The sequence below is a fragment of the Saprolegnia parasitica genome (genome assembly GCF_000151545.1).
Source record: "Saprolegnia parasitica CBS 223.65 unplaced genomic scaffold supercont2.4, whole genome shotgun sequence".
NCBI lineage: Eukaryota > Oomycota > Saprolegniomycetes > Saprolegniales > Saprolegniaceae > Saprolegnia > Saprolegnia parasitica.
This window is the reverse complement of record NW_012156398.1, coordinates 1,061,983-1,077,310: the sequence shown is the minus strand read 5'-3', so window position 1 is coordinate 1,077,310 and position 15,328 is coordinate 1,061,983. Positions and strand designations below refer to the sequence as shown.

General features: G+C 59.1%; 7 protein-coding genes across 7 annotated transcripts; 4 read left to right on the top strand and 3 right to left on the bottom strand.

Moving 5' to 3' along the window:
- The first annotated feature begins 315 nt into the window (after positions 1-315).
- SPRG_01781 (hypothetical protein) lies at positions 316-926 on the top strand. The gene has a single exon (XM_012340147.1). The coding sequence runs from the start codon at positions 370-372 to the stop codon at positions 778-780; it is 411 nt and encodes a 136-aa protein (XP_012195537.1). The 5' UTR covers positions 316-369; the 3' UTR covers positions 781-926.
- Positions 927-1,142: 216 nt separating this feature from the next.
- SPRG_01780 (hypothetical protein) lies at positions 1,143-2,953 on the top strand. Its single transcript, XM_012340146.1, has one exon. It carries the CDS (start codon positions 1,157-1,159, stop codon positions 2,894-2,896), a length of 1,740 nt encoding a protein of 579 aa, XP_012195536.1. The 5' UTR covers positions 1,143-1,156; the 3' UTR covers positions 2,897-2,953.
- Positions 2,886-3,952, bottom strand: SPRG_01779 (hypothetical protein). Its single transcript, XM_012340145.1, has 5 exons — positions 3,881-3,952; positions 3,494-3,836; positions 3,390-3,440; positions 3,255-3,345; positions 2,886-3,201 (listed from the first exon to the last, which is right to left on the bottom strand). The coding sequence occupies exons 1-5, from the start codon at positions 3,925-3,927 to the stop codon at positions 2,969-2,971; spliced, it is 765 nt and encodes a 254-aa protein (XP_012195535.1). The 5' UTR covers positions 3,928-3,952; the 3' UTR covers positions 2,886-2,968.
- A 630-nt stretch (positions 3,953-4,582) lies between these two features.
- On the top strand, positions 4,583-5,834 carry SPRG_01778 (hypothetical protein). The gene is made up of 7 exons (XM_012340144.1): positions 4,583-4,657; positions 4,748-4,821; positions 4,870-4,987; positions 5,034-5,133; positions 5,174-5,246; positions 5,287-5,307; positions 5,355-5,834. Exons 1-7 carry the CDS (start codon positions 4,633-4,635, stop codon positions 5,790-5,792), a joined length of 849 nt encoding a protein of 282 aa, XP_012195534.1. The 5' UTR covers positions 4,583-4,632; the 3' UTR covers positions 5,793-5,834.
- A 113-nt stretch (positions 5,835-5,947) lies between these two features.
- SPRG_01777 (hypothetical protein) lies at positions 5,948-8,973 on the bottom strand (the record flags this gene model as incomplete). Its single annotated transcript, XM_012340143.1, has 2 exons — positions 5,948-7,909; positions 7,975-8,973. 2 exons carry the CDS (start codon positions 8,971-8,973, stop codon positions 5,948-5,950), a joined length of 2,961 nt encoding a protein of 986 aa, XP_012195533.1.
- Positions 8,974-9,570: 597 nt separating this feature from the next.
- SPRG_01776 (hypothetical protein) lies at positions 9,571-12,046 on the top strand. The gene is made up of 11 exons (XM_012340142.1): positions 9,571-9,707; positions 9,748-9,822; positions 9,860-9,906; positions 9,954-10,024; positions 10,074-10,210; positions 10,253-10,353; positions 10,395-10,961; positions 11,018-11,094; positions 11,142-11,211; positions 11,266-11,478; positions 11,523-12,046. The coding sequence occupies exons 1-11, from the start codon at positions 9,662-9,664 to the stop codon at positions 12,009-12,011; spliced, it is 1,893 nt and encodes a 630-aa protein (XP_012195532.1). The 5' UTR covers positions 9,571-9,661; the 3' UTR covers positions 12,012-12,046.
- On the bottom strand, positions 12,002-15,287 carry SPRG_01775 (hypothetical protein; the record flags this gene model as incomplete). Its single annotated transcript, XM_012340141.1, has 1 exon — positions 12,002-15,287. One exon carries the CDS (start codon positions 15,285-15,287, stop codon positions 12,087-12,089), a length of 3,201 nt encoding a protein of 1,066 aa, XP_012195531.1. The 3' UTR covers positions 12,002-12,086.
- Between the last annotated feature and the right edge of the window lie 41 nt (positions 15,288-15,328).

Below are 15,328 nucleotides of genomic sequence, written 5' to 3'. Positions count from 1 at the left end.
CGCGCCTTCTTTGTGCGCATGGGGTCCACAAACACGGCTTCAAGGTTTGACAAGCACGGCGAGATGGGTGAAGCATGATACCCGAACGCTTCATGAGCGCGACGTTGCTCTTCGCCAGTCGGTTAAAGGTCTTTCGTTGATTGATGCTGGCGCTGCGGCCTCAACGAGTAGCTCGCAAGGTGCGCCGATGTCGCGTACAGTACGAGACCGATCAACCGTGCTGGACGCAGTTGGAGCCAAAGCTGATGATATCTGTTCTTTGCGCATGACTTCACCACAGGGGCAGCCTTGCTCTCTTCGGACGCACACGAACTTCATATTGTAGGGATGGCATTCTGTTAGTGATGCGAGCTCGAATAAATACGATCTATGGCGACGTCCGTCTTATACATGGACTCGGGCGCGACTGGCGACAACGACAACGTCCGAGTAGTATCGATGACCGTGCACGAGACCGTACCAGAGCACTGTCATGTTCATGGCGCCACCAATGACGCCCAGGACGCTTGCACCAATATTAAGGCTCTTGAGGTGATTGCCGTGTACCGCCAAGTAGATGAACGCGGCAGCATGCCCCGTGAGGAGGACAGCGTTGGCGAGACGGTAAAGGAACAGGGCCCGGCGGCGGCGACCATCGATGGGCCGACCGCTACCAAAGTACCCCGCGCCAGCAGCAAGAAGACCAAGGAGACCGAGAAGCAGGCTGAAGTTGAGCAGCAGCAGCGAGAGGAAAAAGTACGTCATCTGGACCAGCGCAGCTTGGCGGCATGGCCAGCGTAACGCTGATGGCGGCGCTGGTACAGCAAAGGCGACGACATCGATTCGCAGCGTAGGTTCCGGCAGCGCATGGTACGAGGCCGTCGGTGTCGCTGGCAGTGGCTCGGCGATGGCGATGGGCGTCGGACGCATCCCAATTTCGACTGCGTCCGTTGGCAGCTGACAAGTCGCAGTTGAAGCGCCTGTCCCGCGATAACCAAAATGGACGTTTAGGGGGTACCCTACCCAATCACCAAGATGCTATTCGATTCAACTACCGTATCGGCTTTCGGCTGCACCGGGGCCTATTAAAACGAATGTTGAAGTGCCGATAAATTTTGGCGGCAGCTGGCATCGAAGTTCGAAGCATTCCGAAGATCGCAGAACCGAAGTTGAACAAATGAGCGACGATGAAGACGAATGGGAGGACGCGCTCCCAAGCCCCGGCGACGACGCTGCCGACGACGAGTGGGAAGATGTCGACGTGCCCGAGGCCACAGAGACAAATGGCGGCAGCGAGAGTGAAGATTCAGACGACGCTGAAGGCGAAGCCCCCGCTACGACGGCACCCATCGAGCTGCATGTCCAGGACTGGGCTGCCCTCAATGCGGCCGTGAATGCTGCTGCGAACGACGCGCCACCACCTTCAAAGCAGCCAAAAAAGGTGAAAGTCAAGCGCCTAACCAAGGATGAGAAGGCGCAGCTTCTTGTCCAGAAGAAGGCACACCTTGTGTGTCTAGTTGCGCGCGAGGCCAAGATCAACGCCCTCGCCAACCAGACGATTCTGCAGTCGCTTCTGCGGTCGCTCTTGCCGCCGGAAATTGAAGACATTCTTGCTCGACACGCGGCGAAAAGCGAAAAGAAGGACCTCGTCTACTTGCTGCAGCACATGGTCAAGTGGTTCCGCGCAACCTTCGTGCGACTGCCGTACGTCGCAGATGCGTCCTGCTCTATCGATGCGTCGTCGCTGCTCGCTGTCTTCTACGCGCGTGCGGGAGCTGAGCACGAGCTCATTTGCTTGTTTACTGCGCTTTGCCGTGCGTGCCGCCTCCACACGCGCTACGTCGTGTCGCTCGACACACCCAACATTACCCGTCGGGATGCGCCTTTTGATGCATTCTTTGGCATCAATAGCCTGCGAGAAACCTCGAGCTTGCGGGCATGGAACGAGGTCCAAGGTGCGACTCGAGCTTGGGTGCACGTCGACGTCTCTCGCAATCTTTTCGACACGCCGCTCGAAGTCGAGAAACTTCGTGGTCGCGGCACGCTCCTTCCGCACGTCGTCGCGTTCGACGACCACGGACACAGGACGGATGTCGCGGCAAGCTATGCGACAGAATGGAGTCGAACGCTGGCGATGCGTCTGGACGAAAATTGGTATGCGCGGCTCATTGGCGCCGGAGCGTCAGCGGACAACGCGCTGGACGTCGAAACAAAAAAGATGCCCCTGCCGCAGTCCCTTCAAGCGTTCAGGAACCACCCACAGTACGTCTTGGAAAAGCACCTCGGCGTCTTCCAGTGCCTTCACCCGCGAAAACCCGTCGGCCTCTTCAAGGGCGCGCCAGTCTTTGAACGCGACGCTGTCCGCACGCTGCGCACCAAGCACCAGTGGCGGCGTCGCGGGCGCCAAGTGCTCGAGACCGAGGCGCCGATCAAGCGCGTTGCCAAGAAAAAGTCGTCGGGCCCCCAAGTGTTTCCGCCACCACTCGACAACACAATGAGCCTCTTTGGGGAATGGCAGACATTGGAGTACGTCGCTCCACCGGTCATCGACGGTGTCGTACCCAAGAACGAGCACGGCAACATTGAGCTGTGGAGCGACCACTGCCTACCGAAGGGCAGCGTGCACCTACAACTTCCTCGCGTGGCCAAGGTCGCCAAGTCCCTCGGCGTGGACTTCGCGCCAGCCGTCGTCGGTTGGGAGGTCAAAGGTGGTCGCAACGTACCCGTCCTCAATGGTATCGTTGTTGCCGAGGGCGTCGCTGCGATGGTCGAGGACGCACACGCGGCGATGCAGCACGAGTCGATCGAGAAGGCCATCAAGCACAACCAAGCGCTTATCATCAAGCGCTGGGGCACGTTTGCGCAAAAGCTTCTCCTGCGAAAGCGGCTACGGGACGAGTACGGCTCGGGACAGTAATGTATCGATTTGGTGTTGTCATTTTACGGGGTTTAAGCAAAGCGACGTTCTCTGCGTGAGTAGCGACCATGTTCATCGTCCGAGTTCTTGGTGCACGAGTAGCGCGGAATAGACGCAGTAGGCGTGGAAACCACTGAGCGCCAGCAAGGTTGTGAAGGAGAGTGAGCTAAAGTGCTGCGGGTAGTTGCTGTACCACACCCACATGGTGAGCACAATAAAGCCTGTGAGTAGCAGGAGAACGTCGGATGCGCGGAGACCAAAGCCCACGACGTCCAGCGTGCTGCCCGCATCGGTGGGCACGTCATCTACAAGTCGAAGGCGTTTCCTGGTAACGCATCATTATCTGCAAGAACAATACCTCGCACAGGCTCTGTGATGATGGCGTGGATAACGTCGTTCCGACTCAATCGATATGTCGCCATGGACTTTTCCGGTAGCATATAAGCACCCTGCGGCACTGGAATTTAGATAGACTTGGGCGTGATGTACCTACCTTGAAAATGAGGCGAATGCGCTTCCCGTCCTTGTGCTCGCCGGGAAAGGCCTAGTATATCGCAATCTTACGTCTCCCACCGGAATTGACATCGGCTCACGCACCATTGCCACAAAGGCGTCGACAGTCTCATCCGCGCGAAACTGATGGGCATCGATGCGCTCGCCGACACGGACACGGATCGGCGTTAGGTCTGCGTCGTCGACCACGGGCTTTGGCACAACTGGGACTTTGGTGGATGTCGCAGTCGCCGCTTTGGCTTTCGCGTTGGCATCGAACTCCATGGCGGCCTTGACCTTGGACGTGCTTTCTTCTTGCACAGAAGGTTCAACTGGTCCCTTGGCGGCGGGCAGTGTACTTGTCATGACCTCGGCGGGCAGGAGCGGCAAGCCAACCTGCGTCGTTGTGGCTTCGGCGGGCAAAGTCGGCGCCAACCTTCTCTCCGTCCTAGCGTCGCATCAGTTTGCATCGTCCATCGTGATGCCACGTACGAGAGCTCATCGACGATCTCCCAGTCCTCGGTCGGCGCAAGATCCATGGCAAGAACGATTGCGAAGTGGTCCCTCGTGGCGAAAAAGAAAACAGAAGAAGTTCAAGTATAAAGTTTCAGAGGTCGTGCACCGCTGGATCCGAACACCTTGATGTTTGTATGTAGAGATTCAGCGCCGGAAGAACAAATGCCCGTGGGCTTCAACTCGGGTCTCGGGTCCACGACGTTCGAGCCAACGATGCATTAAGGTTTGGACCAGACCCAACTGCTTGCGCCAGTCCCATACACGCACCCAATTTAGTCCATGACACCATTTCACTGGAACTTCACCCGCATATAGCCAAGGCAAATAGCTGAAGCTGGCTCGAGGACACGTCTCTTGAATGATATCAACAAGGTCGGACGGCGACAGAGAAGTTTGCACTACTTCTCCTCAGATTCAGCCAATGCGCCGATGCCAGGTCAAAGCTACTGCGCTGGGACGGGCGTTGGCGCCTGCGATAACGAGCTGCCACCACACGATGATGCTGTCTGTGCGCGTAAGCTACGTCAACCAATAAAAACCCAGAACATCATTGGGGCCCTAATTGGGACCAGTATTTGCTCCTGGTGCTACCGGTAGCAATTCGTGCCAAGCTATGACGTGGCGCAACGATAAAGAAGGGGCACTGTCGAAGGCATAAAACTTCGAATACTCGAAGTTCGAAGTGCGGACGAGAGCTCCCAGAAGAGCGACGACCAAGGAAGACAGTCATGAGCTGCGACCACTACAAGCGCGGTAAGGTGCCCTCTTCCGGCCACTCCTCCGCAATGACCCTACTACACCGAGCTCTCATGGTATGTACTCTGGCTAACGACGATGGATTAGGTTGCCACCTCTTCGCCGAATGCTGTAACCAGTGGTTCCCTTGCCGCGTGTGCCACAACGAGGCTCAGGATGGGGTGTGTGCAAAGCAAGCTCCAGGGTGCCCACTCACTCGAAAAACATAGCACGAGATGGACCGCCACGCCGTGACGCGCGTGCGTTGCCGCAAGTGCTTTACGGAGCAGCCACCGCAGCAGACCTGCTCCAAGTGCTCCTTTGTGCTCGGCAAGTACTTTTGCAGCGGTACGAATCGACGATGCGACGACGTTGTCGACGTCTGCGGCTGTAGTTTGCAACCTCTTTGACGACGAGGGCGACGAGAAAGGCATCTTCCACTGCAACGATTGCGGCATCTGCCGTGTCGGTGGCCGCGACAAGTTCTTTCACTGGTTTTTTCAACATGGAGAGCGCAGCTGAGACTGTCTGTAGCATGACGTGCGGCGGCTGCTACGCCCAGGATCGACGGGACAAGCACGTATGCATCAACCAGGCAATGCGCCAGGTACAGCTCACTCACAATATGCAGCTCATGTTCCGTGTAGGAATGCTGCATCTGCTACGAGGTATTCCCGCACGTCTTGCACTTTTCGTGAATTAATGCGCTTCCCAGAGCTTGTTCGAAGCGCGGGAAAGTCCCTCTGTGCTTCCATGCGGCCACGTCCTTCACGGCGCCTGCTATGATGAGATGACGAAGTACCAGTACGGCCAAATCACATTTTGCCCGCAAACGCACATGCCTTGTAGCATTGCTTGTCCGCTTTGTCGCAAATCGCTGCTCTCGGAGCGCGCCCAGCGACGCCTGGAACGGCTGATGCGCCGCGAGGCTGCTGCCGACGGGTCCGAGGCCGGCAACGAAGGTGGCGAGGACGACGGAAGCAGCCATGAGGGGCCCGTCGTGGTTTTTGCCGACGACGATGGCGATGACGTCTTTAGCGCGAGTGACGTGGACGACTCGGATATCAGCGATAGCGAAATGAGCGATGTGGACGACGGCGAGAGCAGCCACAGCATCGAAGACGTGCAAGCGCCGACCGATGGCACCCAATAGCGTAACCATGCAACAACGCTGGGTCTCTATGCTGCTGCATCCGTGTGCTACTTGTGGGTTGTGTCGACTGTGACACGCGGGGATGCTGCCCTCCATCGTGTACTAACAAACAGGATTGTGTTGAGGTAGTATATACATGTATTTTGCTGTTGAAGCTACTGGACGGCGGCAGTGCGCATCGGCTCGTGGTCGCGGTACGAAGACGATGCGAGATCTTGACTGGCGTTCGAGGGCGAGAAGGCGCTGAACGTGGCGTCCTGAAGGTTGTCGTTGCCGTCCATTTGGTCCAGGTTGGACGCATACGTGCTGGCGACCTCGAGGTCTGACTTGAGCTGCTCCATGCCCGTCGCGAGAAGCTCCCAGAGGTTGGGCGTGTTGGGGTTCGCGATCAACACGGCGTCCTCGGGCGGAAGGTCCATAAACTGGGACAAGTCGCGGGCGAGGCGGTGGCTACGTGCCGAGAGGACGTTGTTTTGCACTTGGATGTCTGTGAGTTGGCCGTTGAGGCTCGCGATTTCTTCGAGGAGATCCTCGGTCTCCGACTCGAACTTGTTTTCGCGCAGATGCATCTGGTGCTGCAGCTCGCGGATGTGCTCCTCGAGCTGCTCGTTCGAGAGATTGGCCGATGCGTGCACGTCCGAAAGCATCTTTTGCGTCGCAGCGAGCTCGTGTTGCAGCTGACGCTTCTCGGCGTCGAAGACACGCTGCGCAGCGTCGAGCTGTGCTTGAGTTTCGGACGACAGCGTCGCCTTCTCGTCCGATACGACACGGAACTCGTCGAGCATCTGCGTGTGCTTGGTCTTGAGCACTTGGAATGCCTGCTTGCCCTGATCAAGCATACCCAGCAGCCGTGCCTTTTCTGCTTCAAACGCCTCGGCCATCGCCGCCTCTGCTGCCGACTTGGTCGCATCGGCCGTCGCCAGCGCCGCTCGTAGCCGCTCGCATTCTTCGTGGGCCGCAAAAAGCTCGGTCTGGAGTGCCCGGATCTCAATCGCGGCCTTGCTTTGAGCTGCAGCGAGGTCGTCGACCGCGCTCTGGTTGGTCTCCAACGTCTGGATACGCAACTTGAGCTCGTCAATCGTCATGTCGCGAGCCGAGAGCTGCGTGGTGTAATCAGATTGCAGGGCTGCGACAGCAGCTTCGTGGGACGTCACCAATGATGCGAGGTTCGCTTGAAGCTCGGTAAGTGCTTCATCTTTGGTGGACGCGTCGGCTTCTAGTGCCGCAACGTGGGCTGCAGCAGCTGCCTTGTCGGCCTCAAGCGCCGCAACGGCGTCGGTCAGCGCGCGACTGTGGGCTACCGAGGTCTGGAGATCGTCATACACACGGTCGTGCTTGCGCTCCCATTCGAGCGCCGCCTCTTCGCACTCTTCGAGAAAAGCTTGCGTGTTCGCAATTTGCTCCTCAAGCGTAGCAGCCTTCGCTTCGTGCGCCGCGACACTTGATGCCAGCTCATCTTTCAGAGCGGCCAGCGACGCTGCGTGCTCCTGCTCCTTGGCAAACGCATTGTCACTTGCCAGCCTGGCCATAGCCTCGAGCGACGCCTCCATGCTGGCCTCGCGCGCGCGCCACTGGACCTCGCCCTCCTTCATAGAAGCTATGGACTCGAGAAGCTGGGCGTTTTCCGCCTTGAGCTCGGCCGTCGCCGATTCTGACGCCGCAGACGCAAGCGCGACGTCAAGTTGGGCGCGAAGCGCTTCCTTCTCTTGGACGAGCGCCGCGTGCAGAGCAAGCACCTCTTTGTCTTTTGCCAGCTGAATCGAGGCGATCGTGTCTCGAAGCGACGCGACTTGGGCGGCGTGTGCGTCGTCGCGGGCGCGAATGTCGGCGGCGTGCGCCGCAGCCATCTTTGCTTGAACATCGACCCACTCGGTGGTCTGAGCTTCGAGACGTTGGCGCCACTCGAGGGCTTGCGTCTCGAGCGCTTGCATCTGCGCGCGGAGACTGTCCGATTGATCGTCGTACGCCGTTTCAAGTTCGCTCACCGCGGCCTCGAGTTGCGCAATGTGTTCAGCTTGGGCCCGCACAGTGGCCTGCTCCTTCTCGAGTGACGTCATCCACACAGCATTGTTGGCATCAACGGTCGTGCGCCAGCCCTCGAGCTCGTCTTCAAGCGCCTGGATGTGGTCTTGAGCGTGGTCGAGCGCGGGGTTGGGGCGCCCAGCTCTTCTTCCAAGGCCACGTTGCGCTCTGTAAGCTCCATGTTCAGCTCCATCATGCGCGAGAGCTCGTCCTGCGTGCCCTGAACTTGCTCCGTGAGTTTTCGGATCGCGTCCTCCTTCCAAGTCGACTCGAGCTGCTTCATGGCTGCGTGGTCCATCTCCAATCGATGGATCTTGTTCTGGGCGTCCGCGAGTTTGGCCTTCTCTGTGTTGAGCTCAGTGGTCATGTGTCCTACGTGCGCCTGCGCCTGCGCGAGGTACTCGCGGAGGCTGGCTTCCACTTGGGTAAGGGAGGCCAGTTGAGCTTCGAGCTGCGTGACGGTCGCGTGGAGCTCGGCCAATTCGGCAGCAGCCGTCGCCAGCTTGACCCGGTCTTCCTCTTGGACTTGGTTGTACTGGGCGATGAGAGAAGCCTTGTCCGAATCGGAAGCAGCTTCAAGGGCCGCGCGCTCTTCGTCGCGAGCTGCAGCGGAGGCCTTAATGTCGCTGGTCAGCGCTGCGATTTCGACGGCCTTCTGATCCAAGCTACGGCAGAGGCGTTGGATCTCACGGTCGGTTTCCTCCTTCGTGCCGACAAGTTCGTCGAGCTCAGCAACGCAAGCAGCATGGCTCACATCAAGCTCGTTGACTTTGGCTTCGAGTTCCTTCACAACTGCGTCCTGTGCATGCACTCGGGCTTCTTTGGTCTCGACTTCCTTCTCTAGCGTGGCCTTGACGGTGGTCAGGGCTGTGTTCATGGCCGTAAGGTCTTCAATGCGACCTCGCAGCTCTGCATCCGTGCTGTACTCGAGCTCGTACGCGAGCTTCTGGTTGACGGTCTCGAGCTTTCGGGCCTTCTCTTCCCACAGCTTGCGCGCATGCTCGGCCTCGCCTAGGCGCTCGAGCAAGGTCGTGAGCCGGCCAAGGAGCATCGTCATAGCGTCTGGCTCCTCGCCCGCGCCGTAGATGACCTTGGCGGCGCTGCCCGCCTGCGTCGGGTCCATCATGTCATCGTCCGAGCCAAAGAGAGCGTTCCACATCGTCGACCGTCGACGTCTTCTAGTGCACTGGCCACGTGCAAAAGCTGCAATTTTTTTATTGATCGGCCTTTTTCGAATAACACTATTTCAGATTGACTACGCCAAGTGACGTCAGCACGGCGGCACATACTATTTTACACCGCAAAATTGTGATCGGCTCCACACAGAGCGCAGGACGCGGCCCATATTGCAGTCGAATGCAACATCACCGCATCGATGCCATCAAAAGCTGAACGGCCTCGCTCGGAACCTTTAATTCATCCGCACTGCATTGAGTACAGGTGATTCTGTGACGGCCGAGGACGAGACAAACAAGTCTATTTGGCGGTGGTGGGACTGAATATAGTGTGCAATCCGATACATCGTACCTGCCGGTTCCACTTGTGTTATCCGGATGCGTGGCAGAAACGGTTTGGCGCAGTTGGTTTCGCCGCGATGCCCGCGGCCAAAGTCCACGCAGTCGAGAGCGAGAGCTTCCGACAGGTAAAGAAACACCTCGGACGAAGGTCGGTGAGCGCCCGTGTAGCGCGTGCGCAGGATACGGGCGCGAGACTTGCTGTGGCAGACCACGGCCTTTCTCGGCTTCGGATCGAGGCCGCTTGTGCCACTCAACAACTCGGCAACGACGCAGTCTTTCGTGATCTTTGGCCTCTGCCGCATCCAGCCCATCCATCCGCACCACCCGTGGATGAAGAAATGGGACATGATCTCCGTCGCCTTGCTCTTCTATACTGGTAAGCGGCGCAGCCTCGTGCGCTTTCCATGCTTTAATAGCGATTGTGACGCCGTACGAGACGGCCTTTCCAGACTCTTCCTTCTCCGATGCCATGTTTGTGCTGAATCGGCTCGGTGCGTCTCCTCTGAGACCATGTCTCATGCTGCGTAGTTGACCTGTGCTTTCTGTTTGACATGCTCCTGCGCTTCTTCCTCATGGTGCACGCAAATGAACCAGCATCAGGGGTCGTCACGTGTTTGGCTAGTACCGAGACGAGTGGTCCAACATCTGGATCGCACAGCCCACACAGATCGTCCGGCACTACATCAAAGGCTGGTACGTCGCTGTCCTCTTCGACAAGGTCGTCGATGTGCCGCACCCGCAGGTTCGCTGTCGACCTCGTTTCGGTGATACCGTTTGATTTGATCAACTTTTTTGCGGGGTCGTCGGCCGTGCAGCAGCTGCGACTCATGCGCGTGCTGCGACTGCTCCGCCTCATGAAGATCATCCGAGTCATCCAAGGTACACGGTACACTCGCCGGCCGGGGTGCAGCATTCTTGTAGGCAGCGACATGTTCACACGTTGGGAGGCCAAAATGAGCATGAACTACGCAACGCTGGCGCTCACCAAATTTGCGTTCATCGCGCTCATGATTTCCCACTGGGTACTTTTTTGGCACAAACTCGTCTGTATGCGCCAGCGTAGATCGCGTGCATCTTCCGCTTCGTTGTCGACATCGAGTACTACGTCGACAGTTCTGGCAACGTCTACAACTGGCTCACGATGCACAGTATGGGCTCGACGCCGCTATCCGAGATGCCGCCATCGACACAGTACATTTCCGCGCTCTACTGGTCCGTCATGACTCTGACGACGATCGGGTACGGCGATCTCGTGCCTTCGACGCTCGCCGAGCGGGCGCTCTCGATCGCCTGCATGCTCCTCGGGGCTGGCACATACGCCTACGTTGTTGGCGGCGTCTGCCAAATTCTAAACTCGATGGACGCGTCGACGACCGAGTTTCACCAGACCCTCGACACGCTCAACGAGTACGCGACGCAGAACCAGCTGCCCGCCGAGCTCACGTCGCGCCTTCGCGAGTACTTTCACTCGTCGCGAGCGCTGCTGCGCGACAAGCAAAACCTCGATTTGCTCCTCACCATGTCTCCGGGCCTTCGCGGTGAAGTCTCAGTCTTCAACAACAAGTGGATCGCGGACATTTCTTTCTTCCACTGCAACGACGTCCTTGAGCGCGCCCAGTTTGTCACGGCTGTACGTAGTGGCCATGACTACTAGAAGCCCATTTTATAGACCTTCATCCATCATAGCTGGCGCTGGTGCTTCGACCCGAGTGCTTTCCCCCCTCTGAGTTTGTGATTCGCGAAGGCGAACTCAATACGAAAATGTACGCTGCGCTTACGTACGTCCCGCCGACAAGCTATCTCGATCTAGGTACCTCGTCCAGCGCGGCATCGCCACCAAAGACAAAGTAGTTTACGCTGGTGGCACCTACTTCGGCGAGGTATCTTCCTTGCTGACATGCGCGCATATATCGAATATGATCGATACCTCGTAGGACATTATTCTCCACCTCCGGCAGCGAAAAATTCCAGTCCGCGCCTTTTCTTACCTCCACGTGCAAGTACTCTCCAAGTTTGACCTTGAAGATATCATGGCCACGGGCTTGTACCCGCAAGTGCACCGCAGCATTCGGCGCCAAGTCGTAAAGATTGTCTTTCGAAACCAGTTTGTGCACACGGCGACGCGCCTCCACAAGGCCCGCTCGTCAGTATGTTGCCAACTACTGCTGCTGTGTGCTCACAAGGACGCTAGATCGTGGACCTGCCGTCCGCGGCTGCAGAAATGATTTCTTGTCGTCGACGCTCTTCTGTCTTTCAGCCGCAGGTCAACGAAGAAGGGACTGGTATCGCTGCTGCGTCGTCCGCTGTGCTAGCGGATCGCGTTGTCGAAGGCGTTTCGTCCTCCGTCTCTGGTGCCGTTGCGTTTCAAGACGACGAGCTCGCCGCCAGTCTAGTGTCGCGCTTGGACGAGGTTGTCTTGCGCCTCTCACGCCTCGAAAAGTACCTTTTGCCCAACGTCTCGTTTGACCCGCCGCCTCCCAGTCGTCGACGAGAATCTATGGCGTCGCGCAGCAGCTCTCGCCGTGGCAGCATCAACGGCGCCATCATCGGGGTAGGCGACAACAATGACCCATGGCACACGTCGATACAGTTGGCGCGCCGAACCAGTGACGTCCACAAGCCCGACCTCAACAAGTCGGGCTCTACCAAGAAGCACCGGCATCGCACGTCAGCTGTGTAACCCGACTTATTTAACACTCGTCGAGTGGATGTGGTATACCTAGTGTATGCTTATAGTGATGGAGGGTGGACTAAACTACTTGGACTTGTTCTTGAGCATGTGACGGAGATCGACGCCGAGGATTTCGGTCGCATGGAGCTGCATGAGCGCAACGGCCCGGCACGCGCACGCGTCTTCGACCTCGGGGAGGAATCGACACGTGTCGATAGCCTTGTCAAAGTGCGTCATGGCCTCGTCGACGCAGCCTTGCGCAAAGTAGACCTGCGCGAGGTCCAGGTGGCCCGCAGAGCTCTTCGGGTCCAGCCGCAGCGCTTCTTCAAAGTGGGCGATCGCGTGAGCGGCGTCGTTGGTCGCGACGAAGATGCGTCCGGCGTTGAGCAGATGCAGCGGGCACTCGGGCGACATGTCATAGGCCGCGCGAAGGTGCGCCATCGCGCTGCCATAGTCGCCGCGGTCCGAGAGCACGTCGCCGTAGAAGAGGCGAACCTCGTGCGAAGTGGGGAAGAGTTCGAGCGCCGTCTTGAAGACGTCGAGACTCTGGTAGACGGACCCCGCCTTGTAGAGCGCCATGCCGTACGAGATGTGGGTCACATACATGGACTCGCAGCGCGCCATGGCCTTGCGCAGCGACGTGACCGCCGCGCCGTACTCGCAGAGAATGAGCTCCATCTGGCCCATGTGCAAGTAAACGTCCGCCGAGTTGGGGTCGAGGCGCGTGGCGTCGGCGAACGCCTCGGTGGCAGCATCAAAGTCCCCGACCTCGACGAGGAACCCGGCCTTCTTGATGACCGAGTTCAGGTGGTCTGGGTCCAGTTGCAGCGCCACCTCGATGACGTGCAAGGCGGTGTTGACGTCGCCCGTGATGTACAAAAAAGACGCGTGGAGGTTGAGCGCAATGACATAGTGTTTGCGTACGGTGGGGTCGTCGACGACGTCGTTCTCCTCGAGACGCGGGAGGAGGCAGGCGGCGAGGGCAGCAAAGTCGGCTTGGGCCTCAGGGTATCGACGGCAGCGCTTGTGGTGGATGGCCCGCACGAGGAGGAGCTCAAACTGCGTGCTCGGGTCCAAGGTTGGGAGCTTCGAGACAGACACGGTACTCATGGGGTAGTCGGCATCCCGGAAGAACGACTGAAAGTAGCTGTCGACAAGCCACGTGGACGGGATGTCGTGGCGCATCTCCATTGCAGCCCAGATCTCCTTGGCTTTGGACCGACCGACGTGCTTGGAGACGCGTTCAATCGTGTCGGCTTGGTCAATTGCCCGGGACCCGCCGAGGATGAACGCGAGCACGTGCATCTGCAGCGCGTCGTCGTAGTCCTCGCGCTTCTCTGCAAGCGCGCCGAGGGTCGCGTAGGCCTCCATGCAAAATGGCGCGACCGAGAGCGCCTCCTTACTGTCCCGGATCGCGCTCTCGAGGTTCCCGAGGCTCAGGTGCGTCTTGGCGCGCTTTGCGAGCGCGTCCGCAATGCTCGCGTGGTACAGCGGCACGCAGTTCATGGCCGACGAGAAGAAGCGCAGCGCATCGTCGTAGTCGCCACGGTTGTGGGCTCGCGTGCCTCGACCGAGCGCCGCTTTAAAGTTGGCCTGCGCCGTCTGCGTCATGCGCGGGTCCACAAACACGTCGTCGTTTACGACGTGGTGAGTGCCAAACGTCGCAGCCGCCAAGTCCGTCACGAGCGCCTTCTCATCATCTGCCAAGCACTCGACGAGCGCTTGCAGTTGGATCGCGTCGAGGTCCGACGCCACGGCCGATCGGACGCCTTCGTAGACCGCCTGGACCTTGGCCTTGACTTGGAGCGTGCTCTGCTTGGTCATGGTCGAGCACGGCGTCTGAAATCGGAAGCCAAGGGCGTAGACGACCGTCGGGTACATGGTCATCTCCTCCAGCGGCGGAGGCGGGTGCGAAAAGTCGGGCAGCGGTGGCGGTGACAGCGCCCACGGCACTTTGGCCGACAGCGCCGCTCTTACATGCTCCACGATGCGGCGCGTCGTCGGCAAGACGTCGGCGACGTCGAGAGTCGTCTGGAGCTCCACAATCGCGGGCGTCTCGCGCAGCGTCGTGCCAAGCTGGTTGATTCTTGTCATCGCAGCGTTGCAATCCGTGTCGTTCTCGTCGTGGAGCCACGTCTGGGCGCTCATCGCCATGATGCTCTCGTCAACGTCAAAGTCGCTGTAGACCATGTCCGAGACGACCTCGATAATCTCCTGGAGAATGTGCCCGTGCCTTGTCTTCAGCTCGAGCATGGACGTCTCGTTCAGAAGCGGGTTCGGGTTTGCACAGAGGACGCCGAGCGGTGCGAGGACGAGTGACGTTGCACGGTAGATGGCGGCCGCCACATCCAAGAACTTGGCTTTCGGCAGCGGCAGCGGCATGGTGAAGAAGGCTTCGCGGTACTCGCGCGAGGCAAGCGCGACCTTGGGCGCAGCCTTGGGCGTCTTGGCCGACGCTGCGGCGTCGTAGGCCTTGCGCAGGGCGTCCGTGTCCGGAAGCGTCGTCGATTCGACGGTGCTCGAAAGGTCGTACACGCCTCCTTCTTGCGGCGCCATGACGCCTTCGGTCGAGTAGATGGTGCTCGTCATCGTCGTCGGCAGCTTCTGCACAAGCGACGGCGTCAGCGAAAAGAGGCAAAGGCGCACGGCCGGGTGCCCCGACTGAACAAGACCCATCGCGACGAGCGCCGCTTCGTGGAGAGAGAACCCGAGGACGTTGATTGGCTGCGTGTAGTCGACTTCGTCAAACACGTCAGCCTTCAACAGCTCGACCGGGAGGAGCCAGCGACAACCGCGGTTGGCTTCGACCGGCGTCAAGAGATCGCTCGGTGCGACGAGGATCGCATTTGTGAGGTATCCCGCAAGCGCGTCGCTGGACGAGGTCACGCCATGGACCATGTCTCGCGACGCGACGAAGAGCGTCGGAATGCCCTGGACGACATCGGCAAGCAAATCGTCTTCAAACGTGTTGACTGGCTTGGCCGGCGACGTCTCGGCCACCGTGAGCATCTCCATATCGGATTCCGGGTTCTCGAGGACCAGGCGGCGCGTGAGGGCGATGCCAAGGGCGACCGTGGCCACGGACGCATGGGCGCGCCACCAGCAGTGCGCGGCCCGCAGCAGGTCCTCCTCGACGCTGGTCCAGGCTTCGTCGCTGCGGCGACTGCCGGCCTTGTCCTGCACGTGCAGGTAGAACGGACCTTCCTCGTGGAGGATGCCATGCGTCACGAGGAAGGCCGCCGGGTTCTGCGCGGCCGCGTCGGTCGGGATCGGGACCAACGTCATTTGACTATTGGCCAGGCTCAAGGATGTCTTGGGATTTGTAC